The 14,163-nt window shown below is 40.8% G+C and overlaps 2 protein-coding genes across 7 annotated transcripts in view; one reads left to right on the forward strand and one right to left on the reverse strand.

The window, feature by feature from the left end:
• The window catches only part of CEP162 (centrosomal protein 162), a 52,080-nt gene extending 48,937 nt beyond the window's left edge, over positions 1-3,143 (forward strand). The window contains exon 30 of the mRNA XM_021390898.1: positions 3,024-3,143. The gene's annotated coding sequence lies outside the window, so the exon portion shown is untranslated. The remainder of the gene's footprint in view (positions 1-3,023) is intronic.
• Positions 511-14,163, reverse strand: part of MRAP2 (melanocortin 2 receptor accessory protein 2) — a 32,380-nt gene continuing 18,727 nt past the window's right edge. For 4 of the 6 annotated variants that reach the window (XM_021390904.1, XM_021390905.1, XM_021390902.1 and 1 more), the window contains 4 exons: positions 13,614-13,716; positions 12,642-12,775; positions 7,742-7,841; positions 511-3,171 (listed from right to left, as the gene is read on the reverse strand). In XM_021390904.1, the coding sequence (XP_021246579.1) occupies positions 2,778-3,171; positions 7,742-7,841; positions 12,642-12,768 (621 nt within the window). In that variant the 5' untranslated portion in view covers positions 12,769-12,775; positions 13,614-13,716 and the 3' untranslated portion in view covers positions 511-2,777. Of the gene's footprint in view, positions 3,172-7,741; positions 7,842-11,143; positions 11,172-12,641; positions 12,776-13,613; positions 13,717-14,163 lie in introns of those variants that run through there. The other 2 variants (XM_021390906.1, XM_021390907.1) reach the window with 2 other exon arrangements.

A 14,163-nucleotide genomic window follows, 5' to 3' on the forward strand; every position in this document is an offset into this window, starting at 1 on the left:
ACCCCTACACGGTTAACTTGTCCTTCAGAAGGACACCAAGAGTACAATTCAGAGATGTAGTAAGCTTAGTTGGTGTTAGCCCTTGATCATTTGATTAAATACCTTTCATCTAGGCGTTGTGTCACATGGATAGTTTTCTCTCCAGAAGTAGCAATACTGCACCTAAGATTTGAAGATTTAAGGCAGGAGAAGAAAAGCTTCAGTTAGACTACAGTGAAGAGCAAATTTTGCTTTTACTGGAGCAAAGCCAGCATGACTGAGAAGTAGTTTTAAATGCTTTCAAAGTAAGCTTCATTTCTCAATAGCCAAAGAGATGGATAATTCCTTTTGCACAGGTTTTTCCTTAAGTAGCATTTCTGTTTTCATAGAATAATAGAATCACTAAGGTTGGAAAAGACCTCCAAGATCATCCACTCCAACCGTCCACGCATCACCAATAGTTCTCACTAAACCATGTCCCTCAACACAACATCTAAATGTTCCTTGAACACCTCCAGGGTTGGTGACTCCACCACCTCCCTGGGCAGCCCATTCCAGCACCTGACCACTCTTTCAGAAAAGTAGTATTTCCTAACGTCCAGCCTAAATCTTCCCCTGGTGCAACTTGAGGCCATTCTCTCTAGTCCTATCACTAGTTTCAAGGATGGTAAAGGCAAACAGTAGATCAAATATAATTGAAAACAGCTCACTTATCCAGAAAAAGGCAATAAAAGCTGCATTTAGCAAGAACTCTGTCACACTTGAGCTTCAGTTCAGACAAAAGCTTAACCACTGGGCAGCAGAGATGCTTGAGCGCCCTCAGGGGGAAGCAGGGCCGCATTCAGAAGGCAATGGTTTGCCCTCAGATGGTGGGATGAAGATGAATTTCACTCTGGAACCACCTAGGGTTTCTCTGCAGAGGAGGTGATAGATAGATTGCCCTAGTTAAGTTGATCTTGGCACGTTGTGTTTCCCTCCCTTGTACATAGACAACAATGAAAAGTTTCAGCTTCATCCTAAACTTCACTTCAAAATGTTTGGGATCCAAAGTACCACACTCATGGCAGACTTTCTGGCTTAATCAAAGAACACTTACTTAAGAAGAGCTGGAGGAACTATAATAGTATATAATATATGTATTTTTAATATATATATATGTAATAGAGGAACTATTTTCAACAATAAGCTGATAGTTTTAAAGAGCTGCTGCTTTACTTTAACCACGATCCCTACCACGATGCAAGGAAACAGTGCAAAAAATTACATTTGAAAGCTGGAAATTTAGGTGTAGGTGGATGGTAATGAAGGCACAGGAGATGAAAAATGGGACATTTCCCCTACTTCCTGTACTTAAATGCACAACCCATTCTTCCCAACCCTTCCCCCCCCCCCGTTTGTCACGGAAGGAGAATACTGAGTTCATTTAAATTTGTGTCTCTAAGCAACCTATAAGCGGGCCACTGCAACTTTTTCACTTGGACAAAAAGAAAGACGTTACATAAAAAGCAGATTACTTTTGAAAAAGCCTAGTTAGGCATGTGATCTTGACTAGTTTGATGTGAATTAGGAGTTTCCTGCAAGGCGTTGTTACTCCACATTCAGCAGACCTGCATCTGCGCTCAGTGGGCTTGCTCTAAAACCATTCGGCTGTTAGTTAACCAACGCCATAAGAAAGCTGTCCAAAAATTTAATAATGGCTAAGGTTCAGAACCTTGTTCCTTCTAAAAAAAAAAGAGAAACTTAAGGATTGAAGTTATACTTATTCATTTTATTTACAAACCCCTAGCTGGGAAAACAGCTGTGGTTGCAGTAGCACCTCAGCTCGCTACAGAAAATGGAACAAGTACAGTGAGGCTTTGAAGGAGGCCTCAAATCAGCTCAGAGCCTCTCTGCAGCCCTTCATTGTCTGGCCAGCCAAAAAAGGAAGTTCCTAGAGCTGATAAGCAAAGAACAACTTACATGCAAATGGTGATGGTGGTAGCACGTTAACTCTATTGGCAACAGAGGAATATTTTTCATCTCATTTCCTGTAATTTAGCAGTCAAATTCTGCACTTACCAAACTGGAAGCTCACATCAACAATAAAAATCACATTAATGTGTGTAGAACAGTGATTTCAGGGCATCACTGACAGAATGTCACACTGAAGTACTGTAATTGCAGGCCCCAATTTGCTTTTTCTAGGCAGCAGCAGGTGGTGGCAACAGTTTGTAAACGCTGTAAGTGATCCATTTAACATACAAGGTATTCCCTCTGGAAGCTTGCACGTAGGGTCTCACCTGTACCCAAAAGTATGTAGAAATTAGAAGCAGGAACTAATACCATGCAGGTATCCATTGTGCTGCTCTGTTTCAGATGTTCTGGGTTTGGCAGAAGCTGCCCAACCTCCCCAAGGGCTGCCTGCTTAGTAATTGCTTCAGCTTCAGTCTGTGGTTACAGTTTTCTTGGTCATCCTCTGAAACAGCCTCCAGCTTTCACAGTCCCCAAAGATTGTGGTAGCTTCAGAAGCTGGAGGTAGGCAGTCATTTAAAACCAAAACCAAATCCAAAACACCACCAAAAAACCAACCGACAGGAAGAAAACCTAACACTGGACAAGAGGCTTAGACCACAGAAGGCACTGGAATTAAGCATTTAGCGTTTTAATTATCACATGGACTGTTCTGTCAGCACAGCCATTCTTACATACAATAATAAAAAAAAAAAGTACATGCCTGAAATACCTTCTACCCAAATAGCCAGAAGGTGGAGAAGGTCTTCCAACTGGACAAAAACAGGAATTTTTACCATAAGGAATTTTCAGTCAAGAATCCTATGGGAAGATTGCATGACTGTTTTGCTTTCTAAAACTCTCGGTGGCTCTGAGATGAGCAGATCATCCTCACCCAGTGAAGAATTCTGCTCAGTGTTCACGAAGTTAGGAATGTTAAATTTTGTAAGACAATTTAGGTCCTCCTCCAACGTTCCACTGCTCCTGGAAACTGCCTGGAAACAGATATTACTCTCCAGATCTGGACCTTTCTGACTTTGTTGTGCTTTCTCTAGGTGTTCCACTTCATTAATGCAGAAATGGAAAAGTGACCGAGACTCTTCAGCTATTTGACGAGAAAAGACTCTCTCCGACTCCAAAGGTCTTCCAAAATCTGCCACAAAGCTATTCATCCGAAATCTTTTTTCAGAAGATTCTGTATTTCTAGGGAAAATAAGATGAAATAAAAGTAGTGAGACTACAAATTTAGAATTATTGGCATCCTTAACAGCAAATCAAGTTTCAGCAGCCATTACGACCAGGAAGAAAGAAAACCCTTCTGCTTATCTATGAGAGTTACAAGCCAGCACTGTTTATTATTTTCTGCTGAAGACAGTTTAAGCCTTGATTTTGGGTGATAATTTTCCATGGGTATAAGTTACCAATGTCAGCACTCTTTAATGGCACTTCTAGTCATCAGTGTAATTCAGTAATCACTTCAGATCACTGAGTGAGCTCAGAACTACTCTACAGAATTTCCTCTTAGGGCAAGTAGTAGAAGTTTAAAATAAATGTTCATAGAATACTTTGAGTATAATCTTTGATAGTGGGAACCTTTTGGAGACACAGGCTACACTGCTGTCAGTAAAGCTGTAATTGGGGTGGTCAGTTGTCTAGATATCAAACCACCTTTCACACCAACCTCAGCCACTGACATTCAGATTTCTGAACTTGAAAAGCACTGTAAAGGCTGGATAACTTAAAAATTCAGAAATATATCCCAGGAAAGACATCTTGACATCTCTCTTTTCTGGAAGTGTTAGTGCAGAACAGCTGCAGTCTATGTAGATTTGTGAGAAGCCATCAACAGCTGGGGGTGAGGAAAGCTCGAGCTAGATGATGAAGCTTTACAGATAGCAATACATTCTCTGTCAGCCTGGCTTTATATGCTGTCATCACAAAATGCATGTTATTTGCATCTGAAAGGCGGTAGAGGCATTCAGAGATGGGTAGTGAAAAATATAAGCATTCTCAGGATGTAACTATTTTGCTAAGTAAGCATTACTAAATTATACTATTTAGATGTGAATAAGTAGCAGATGTCGCTGAAGCCAGATATTTGGACTCCTAAAGGCACACACAACACTTACAGAGATTTTCAGAGAAACACTAACTGAACACTCTAGATCCTGCTGGAAGATGCTTTCAGGCTTCTGAAAGCCTCATCTGGCACATTCATAAATCTATCCCTAAAGCCTTCAAGTTCAGGGGATCCTCACCGTTAGTCTTTCACTCACAGTTAATCACAGAGATCCCTCCTGCCCAAATGCAAATTTACTTTCATTACATGATGTGCGAATTAGAGCCTAACAAAAGCAGTTACATTAGACTTCAAATCAAAACAGCACTCTAGTTGGTGGAAACAACGTTGGCTCGTTCTGCATTTCAAAGTGAAGCATGTAGAAGAAGCATAATTTTTGAAGTGATACAAGACACTGGAGCAGATAAATAATAATCTACTATAAACACAGCAGGAATCAAACTGGATGGAATAATATTGAAGTAACCTTTGGAACAGATGACTGCAGTTAGTTACATATTTATAAAGCACCACTCTGAATGTGAGTTGCTTATATGGTTTTGTGGCAGAGTGGAGTTTGCAAGCATATTAAGAACAAGCATTATAAGCATACAAAGAAATGAGTTAGGAAGAAAGCTAGTTAATAGTTATTGAAATTCCTATATAACTCCGAAAGCTGTGTAGGAGTAAAGGCTCACTGCACAGAAGGGCACCCAGGACTGGCAACAGCAACCTGGTCTCAGCGGATGAATAGAAGATGCAGATAAATTTTAAAATGACCAGAATGTTGAAAACTTATTATAGAGAATAATCCTATAGGGAACACACAATCTAGTATACAGTCATCTTTTGAGATTCTGAAATTTACATACACTATCCTTCTGTATTTTGGGGAATATATATCTATTTTTAAAGTAGACTAGAAACATTCATAGTCCTTCCCATTACAGTACTCAAACATACATCAGTGTGTTCTATTCAGAAGGCTCATGAAACAAGAAAAGCAGTCTCAAATCCCAGGTTTGTATTTGAAGGACCACAGCAGGGAGAACGACCACTTGGGCACCAAATCCCTACTGCGATATTTGGGCCAAAAGGACTCTGAGTCCCTGAAGTTGTCAACAAGAGTAGGATGGTGAATGGCAGGCATCTTGAGTGTCCAACTTACTGAAAACCACTCAAAATGAGCAGTTGTCAATGAATAACACAGGGAACTAAGCTCCCTTCTGGGAATTCTCCAGCCTGCAATGTCAGGCTCTGGTTGCTGGATGCAGTATTAAGCAGAAATACAGAAAAAAATGCTTTTTATTTTTTGCACAACTTAGTTTTGTGCACCTACTAATACAAGTGAACAAAAAAAGAGTGCTGAAGACATCGTTCCTGTAACTAATTACATTTCTGCCACTCCTCATCTATGCCCTGAACCTCTTCCCCTGGGATGAGGATGTATCCAAACTTGAACATCTTGTATAATTTTAAGAAGAGTATGCTGTCATACCCCTTTATATTGAGCCAAGAGAAGTGTATTACTAGAAATACACTTTATTTCTATTTTTATATATACACTCTATTTTGGATCCATCCATCTGAATCCAGTTACATTTTATCTCTCACATTAATGTTACTTTAAAGAACAGCCAGATTGACTTGCTGAAGTCAGAGACATGCCCATCAATCAGGATGGCTTCCTCCTGAGACCCAGGGATCCCATTAATATCTATTTCTTAAGGACAGCTGCAAGGGAGCCCACAAATGAAACAATGAGTCATGAAGAATCCAGCCAGTTCTAAAGACAGAAGATGCAGGCAAAACAAACCCACAGTCTACGCTGTTTTCACAGGCAGTTATTTCTGTTCTTCAGTCTTCATATACATGTAGCAAAAACAAGAGGCTGCAGTGGTATTCACTGCTCTTAGCTTATTTCTGGATGCTCTATTTGCAGTACCATGCATAGTAGGCTATCAATATCAAATCCCCCCCCCCCCCCCAAAAAAAAAAAAGTGCTCAAATTTGTTAGAAGTGCCAGTTTAGCATACGTAGTAAGTGGGAAAATATTCAAGCACATAGCTCTCAAGGCTGCAAAAGAATTTTAAAATACACATAGGGAGGAACTGTGTGTGACTGGGGTCTGTTTGACAGCTGAAGAAAAGCACAAAGATTTAGACTGGAAGGGAACTCTGCAGGTCTTGAGTCCAATGCTTTGATCGAGGTAAGGCCCACTCAGGGGGCCTTGCTTGAGGCCTTCTCTGGTCACAGAAGCTGACTGAAGATGGAGGTTTCACAAACTCTCTAGACAGCCTGTTCTGAGAATACTGATGAAGAAAGGAGAAATGCAGAAGATATCAAGCAGCCCTCTGCTAATTCAAAGCACACTTTTAAAAGCATACGATCATTTTGATAAATATGTATGTGAAGTCTGAATTATCGTGTATTTGACTTCACCACTTCCACTCCCGTTAGTATTATGCACGTGAGATATAGACTTGGATGTTTAGCAAAGAAAAAAAGATCTCTAGGGAAAAGAGGGAGAACACCAGTATTTACACAAATTAAATATATTTGGAAGCATGATGTGGCTTTATTTTTTTACTTGAAATAAAGCATAAAGAAAGCAAAAATACCAGCTACAAAATTCAGCAAGTCAGCTCTGAAAAGCTGAATTCTTATGCCTCCGCTTCCTTCTCAGAGAAGCAACAACGCACGGGAGCTCACAATACTTGCAGGTCTTCCCTAACACGGTCCTGCCTCTTGAGATGTGCTACCACAAGCTTCCAGACACAGCCTGCATTATGACTAAATAGCACAGGGTCCTCGGTAGGCAGGGAAAGGCAAGCTGCTTCTGTGATAACCACAGTCAATTGCCTCTCACAATCAGCTTCTCATGATTGCTACCTGCCTGCAAGCCATCTCACCTTCCAGTGAACCTTTTTATTTCAACTTGATGAGAAGCAAACCTGAGAGGAAGAGATATGAGTTCAGATGGGATACTGGCAGCTGCATGCTGCACAACTGCTTTAAGTATGAGAACTGCAGATAAACGGCTGAGCCAGGACATGGTCTGCACATACTTAGCAGCCAGAAGGAAGTGGAAAATGGCTTAGCCTGTGACTAAAAGGACTCTGGTGTTAAGTAGTATGGAGCTGGTTCTGGGCTTCAGCATCTACTGCAATTTTTCAGCAGAAACTAAGACACTTGGAGGCTTAGGGAACATCTTGCAAATGCAACTGATACCTACACTTCGGACTCGAACACAAACGTGTAAAACCTTCCAGACTTCAGCTTTCTGAAGTTAGTGTCTGCATGGCATTTTATTTGTATCCACTCTGCCAATAGCCACATTTCTATGTTCCACTCCATAATGAGGTGAGCCTACTTTGAACGACCCCCGTTATATGGGGAACAGTCATCTAAAGCCATGTGTGTTTGGCAGCCTACCCACTGACTTCCTTTCAGCCTTGAAGTGCATACATGTGGCAATTCCATCCTCTTCACTGCATGCCTACATACTACTTGCTAAATAGAGAATGGATTAATATATTCTTCTATGAAATTGCTCTCCTACAAACGCTTGAAACAAAAAACATTTTAAATAAAGACATACAGCAGCCTTTCCTAAGAATGGAGTGGAGAAAAGCAGTGCTGAGCCAGTGCAACATCAGCACTGCCTCTGGACTGCTGAACACCACAGGTGTCACATTTGCTTTTCAGACTCACTCTTGATGTGGTGCTCCTGTCTTCGTCAGCAGGGTCAGGACAAAGAACATGAAGATGACAAAAACTGCAAGACCAACCCAAAATCCAATCACAATGGAATCTGTCAAAAAAGAGAAAACAATATGATCAGTATTGTAAAAGTTTGCGGTCTGACTGCAAATTCCAAAAGATTTTGCATCTTATTCCAGGCTGAAAAAAAGGGGGAAGGATGATCAGATTTACCTTTATTTTTAAACAGAAATCTGCCACCAAACCCCTCCTTTCTAGCCCGTATTTTACTTATGTCTAGACAAACCAGAAACAAGGTGAAAGAGGGAAGGGGCTGGATTCTCTTTGTTATTAAACTATGAGCAGCTCCCTTTGTTATGCCTGGCCCATGTCCAAGCATTGCTTTAGAAACAATTTCAGTACCACCACACAGATGAGAGCATTATTTGATTTTCAGCAAAAACCTTTGTCCCTGTAGCACTGAGCTCCTGTTATTCTGAATGATTTCTCTTCTGAGACCACAACACTTCTAGTTTTTGATGGATCCCTTAGGCCTAGGAAGATTTACTTTCTTTCAGTGGTAAAATAGAGGCTTCTACAATAAATGGAAATACAGATCTGCTATTTGCTACCTTAACAAATATCAACAATGAACATCTAATTTTTGAGTTTCTGACTTTCATACAGAAAACTGTAACACGGTGTCAAAAGAGCCAAATGAATTTGGACAAAAAAATAAGTGAAAAAATCAATTAAAAGGAAGACACCAATACAATAGCCTCATACAGATGCAACTGCAGTCTTACTGTTATCCAGAAAGGAAGCCTCTTAGAAGTAACCTAGTACATCCCTTCCTGCCTCATGGCAAGATAAAACATACTAAAGCCATTCTAGAGAAACAGGTGCCTAGCCCATTAAAAAACCTTCATGAGGAGGGTTCCAGACCAGCAGCCTAGCCCAAACACTATTATTACTATTTCCCTATGTCCATTTATGCCTCCCCTGCTCTAATAAAAGCCCATCGTGTCTTATCCCACACACAGATAACTAGCTTGCTATGGCTACTGCCTGGGCTTCCCTAAAATGTGGGGAGGTTGTCCACATGCAGAAAATGTACTTACTGTTCTCATTTACAGCAAATGGACTGGTAGATAAATCACTAGCACTATGTAAAACATATATAGGTCCACTTACCATTTCAAAGTAGACCTAGAACTGCTTCTGAACAAATCTCAAACCATTTAGAACTTCGTTAAGAGATGGTACAAGTGGGACAAAAATTTCCAGACAACAATCAACTGGTAAGCATAGCCCAGAGTTACAGAGCACGAAGCCAAAATGCTGCCTGGTCCAGGACCCACTGCCTGCAGGTACTTTTTCACCTGTCCTTCAGTTGGTCATTTTTAGTTTATGCAGATATGCAAAACTTTATAGTGAAAGTTCAAAACATTAACATAGAGACATGCTGGAGGAAAGTTTCAGTCAGGACAATGAGAGATTTCTCATTACACAGCTACTATTGAACCTCAAATATCTGCTCTCCCCACTGCAGCAGGCAGGGCACACACTAACCAGAACATTCAACACTGTCTCCCCCTCAGGACTAACTAAAGACTCCAGAAAACAAGGAATCGAATATCCTGCCTGCCACTTGGCCCCAGTGGTTAATCACGCTCCCACCATGAAACGTCTTCCATGTTAAAGGCAGATCTGGAAACTGGAAATCAATTCAAACCATTTGATCTTTCTCTGTGCAGTGAAAGTGTGCCTGGTGTGACTCAACACTGTTGCCCTGTGAAAATACTTTATCACAATCAAGTCACTCCTTAATCCCATTTTCTGGTACACTAAGAAGGTTAAGCTTCAAGTCTCTCACTGCAAGGCTTTTTCCATCTGTACTCTTCCACATCCTTCTGACTCAACATCTTTATAAAGAAACTGAAGGGTGATTCAAGTATAGGTCTTCATGATGAGTAGAGTGGTGGAAAATCACCCCATGCTGACAGCACTCTTTTTCAAAGTTTGGAATACTCCTTTTAGCTTCAAGCATAATGGTAAGGGTTTCTTTCTGCAATTCTGTGCATTATGAACCCTGAATTACTTCCAGAATCATTTTGCAAGTTTAGTCTGTATTCAGTGTTTCAAGATGCATCTTGCATTTTACCTTATTAATATAAAGTATTTTTAAAAAGTGTTTTCTGCGTATTGGATTGTTTTGTGAACACTTATCTCTTCTGATCACGTTACCAAAGTTTTTCTCTGCTTTCTGAAAACAAGCTTCTGAATTCCTTTTTATATGTTTAGTTACTAGGAACCTCTATTCGCCCATAGCTAGATCAACATTAATCCCAAATTGGCCTCCAATCCTCTCTTGCAGAATTCATCTTACCTCATGGTACAAGACAGTGCCCTCTCATGTTGGCTGAAATAGCTGGTGTATCAGAAATGAAAAGAAATCATACACCTCTTGCTTTAAGAGGGGCCAGTGATGTTTTACAGCCAGCTACGTGTCACTGCCAGCCTGCATCACCTAAACTGAAATCCACTCCCCCTTAAATATTCCAGCGTAAGTTACAGACATACATTAACACCCCTTCTCCAGCCTGACTGACATCTTTTCTTGTAGACTCCTTCCTAGACTTCGGTGGAACTCATATTCATACATCCACCAGCATTCAAAGACCATTCTATCATGAAGGTCCTTCCTGATCTCAGGGCAGAAAAATAAGATGGGCCCTCAGCCACTCCTGATTTTCAGACCAGATGACCTGGTATTTTCTATATGAATGACACCACAGACATTTTCTGCCTGCACTACACACCTCCCCACCACACGTTCAGGCCATCATTCCCTTGCTTTCATTACAACTCACTGTACAACACACAGATAAGCCAACAGCACCCTCTTAACTTCACACTGTAAGCCAGATCACCAAAGCAGAGCCTCTCTCGTTGCTTTCACATCAGTTTCTTTATCACTGATTTTGATTCTACCATTACAGCAAAACTTAGAATAGCACAGGTGAGGAAGACAGAGTATTTCCTAGTGGGAATATGTCTACAAAACCCCAGCACTGCCATTTATGATGCCTGCCTCTAGAGTATTTAAGATTTTGTCAGCAAAGGCTGAAAATCATCTTGCACACAGCTATGCCAAATATTATGAGATTTAAGATTTTTGTTTGTAGCTTGCGTGGCAATCAGCTCAATGGCAATCCAAAGTTTGGTTTGCCACTAGACCTTCAGCAACCCAGAGGGTAACTCCCATTTGTGTTTTTTCTTCCCATCCCACTCTGACTCACAGAGCTAGAAAGAAGATGCTGTACACCTTCAAGCTCAAAGAGGGTTGGTTTAGGTTAGATAGAAGGAAAAAATCTTTTACAGTTAAGGTGGTGAGGCACTGGGACAGGTTACCTAGCATTATGGTTGATGCCCCGTCCCTGGAGACTTTCAAGGCAAGGCTGGATCAGGCCCTGGGAAACCTGATGTAGCTGTGCATGTCCTGGTTCACTGCAGGGGAGCTGGACTAGATGGCCTTCAGAGGTCCCTTCCAACTCTGAGGATTCTATGATTCTATACACATCAGCTAATCTTTGTAATCAGGTTTGGCCTCTGATTAGGTAGAAGAAAGGAATATAAATTAGAAACATGATAAAAGCTAACCTACTTTGTTCAAGTATCTAACATTTGTAAAAATGCAGAGAGTAATCAGCAGATTTTAGTCAAAAAAAGGTCAAATAAAATTTTAAAGTTAAAGTACAATTTGGGCCAAAAAGCAACTTCTGCTCTAGTTATTGCCTTTCAGACATGTTAAGTACTTCAGTAAGTTCCTCCTGACTCTCCCAGTACCCCACAAAACCCTCCCAGGTGTGCAGAAGCAAGGCAGACAGACTTGAGCTACTGACTGCCATTGCAAGCACTCTTTTTCCCCAGTCTGAATCCTCACCATGGTGAATGAGGCAGCAAGCGTGCATCCCACCCCAGACCAGTGCTCCAGTACTGAATAGGGGCCCTTCCCGACTACTTCAAAGACTGGTGCTCAGACACTTGCCTGGTGTGTTCAGCTCAGAAGCAGTGGAATAAGATGGTTTGCTTCGCTTTGGTAAAGTGCTTGCAATGCATCCCACAGTTTTGAGTTAGTTTCTGGGCTTTTTTTTGTTGTTGGTTGTTTTTTTTTTTTGTTTGTTTGCTTTGTTTTAATATTAAAAACAAAAACAAAAATGACCTCCCTTCCCTCCCTTCCTCCTGCCCCAAAAAGGAATTTTCTAGAAGTCAAAGCTATTGCCTAGGTTCAAACTAAACATTGGTTGTGCACTAGCTTGTCCTAGATAAATGGCCTCTCAATTTCTACGCATATTTTTCATCTCTCTGGTCTCTGTCCTCCACTTTTTACTTGTGCTGTTATTAAACAGCTTCAACATTTGTATGACACTGAATTTAGCACAAACGTTCTATAAAGAAATTCCTAATGATAGAATTTTCTTCAGAAAAAGAAATTTCTTCTTTTAAGTCTCTGAAAGTTTGTAACTTATTCTTCAGTAAATAAAATCAAAAGCAGAAAGGCTGCCCACCAATGCCTTTTTTTCATTAATGGAAACAGAAGCAGAACAACATGGATCATAGCAAACAGTAACAAGATGTAACACTTCCTGCTATAAACAGTTCCTAGGAGCATGATAGCTCTCAGTAATAATGAATTCCTAATACAGTCAAGAAACTCATAGTGCTCCTATACATAAGGAAAGCAGCCAACAAAAAGACAGAAAAAGAAAAAGATTACAATAATCCAATGAATTATTCGTTGAAAAAGAAATAGGAGAGATTTCAGTACAGCAATCACTCATAAGTGAAGAGCAGGAACTTTAAGACAGGGAAGCACAGCTGAAATAAAATGCATCTGTACTGAACTTACATTTATGAGCCTTCAGGCCTTCAAATGACACTGGTCCGTACTCATAGTACTCATACTCCCAGGTGTAATCAGAGTTAGACAAGGCCTGCTGGGAGGTTCTGTTAGAAATCAACCTCAGGGCAGACATCTCGCACCTAAATAAATATATACCCGTGGATATGAAATGCGTTAGTAAAGAATACATACTTCCAACACATCTTTGAATCTAGAGAGAACCACGTCTTTGCAGAGATGTCTGTAAATGTACAGAGTATCAAAAGCAGTCTCCTCAGAATATGATTTTTATAGTTCAAAAAATACTGAATCCCAAAGGCTACCATCCTCAGCAGCTTAGGATGAACGCTGCCGTGAGAATCTGCATGGAGAACTGACTGGAATGACAGGTTCAAAGCATTACATCATTCATACAAAGTCCAGCTGGCACCCTGGGCTAATACTCCTTTACATCTTCCTTAAAGAGCTAAACAATGAATCAGAGTGTATTGGCAGCAAGTTCATGGATTACCTGGGGGACAGACAAAAGGCTGGAGGGCAGACTGCTATTCAGAGGGACCTAGATAAGTTGGAGAATTCAGTTGACAGGAACCTGAATTAACACGAGTGCAGCCAGCGTGTCAAGAGAAGCATTTCTTATTCTCTATTCAGCTCCAGTGAGACTGAACCTGGGGTACCATAACCCGAGTAACAGGAAGACATGGACATACACTAGATTAAGTCCAGTGGAAGGCCACCAGGATGGTCAGGAAGCTATGGCGCAGGATGCATGAGAGGCCAAGGGAATTGGGTTTGCTCAGCCTGGAGGAGAGAAGGCTCAGGGGAGACCTTAGTGTTGCTTACAGTCGAAGTTACAGTCAGAGGGTGTAGAGGAGACTGGGCCAGACTCCTGCCAGAGGTTGACAACAACAGGGCGAGCAGCAACAGATACAAGTTGAGACACGGGAAATTTCAGTTAGGTATGAGGAAAAAATTTACCTGATTTAATTGAACATGCTTTGAGCAGGAGATCAGATCAGATGACCACCAGAAGTCCCTTCCAACCTAGATTTTTCTGTGTTAGAAGCGTTTCAATATGCCACTAGAGAAGGAAAATAAGACAGTGATTTTTCCCACAGATCAACAAAAACTGCAGTCCAACACTTATCATCATTAAAATTAGCCTAATAGACATTCTGTCATTACCATATTGCAACACTGCGCTAGGGATTTGCATTTTTCAGAATAATTTTTCAGAATATTAGACAATTCTACACACATCAGAAGAGAGCATATCTTTGCACAACACTTGCTGCAGCAGCCGGAATCAGAACATCAAAATTGAGCTTTCTTATAAAATAGCATTCCATAATAAACTGTTCAGTGCTCTTCTAAAAGCAAATTGAGCTTTGGGTAATTTTGCATTCAGTTAAAACCTAGCAGAGTGAAGACTTCATGCAGTCTGTAGAACTAATGCAGTTAGCTGCTCTCTGGACAAGGAAACCTGTCAGAATACAAAGTCACATCCAGATAAAACTTCTTGGAGAAA

The sequence above is a fragment of the Numida meleagris genome, chromosome 3 (assembly GCF_002078875.1).
Source record: "Numida meleagris isolate 19003 breed g44 Domestic line chromosome 3, NumMel1.0, whole genome shotgun sequence".
Taxonomy (NCBI): Eukaryota; Metazoa; Chordata; class Aves; order Galliformes; family Numididae; genus Numida; species Numida meleagris.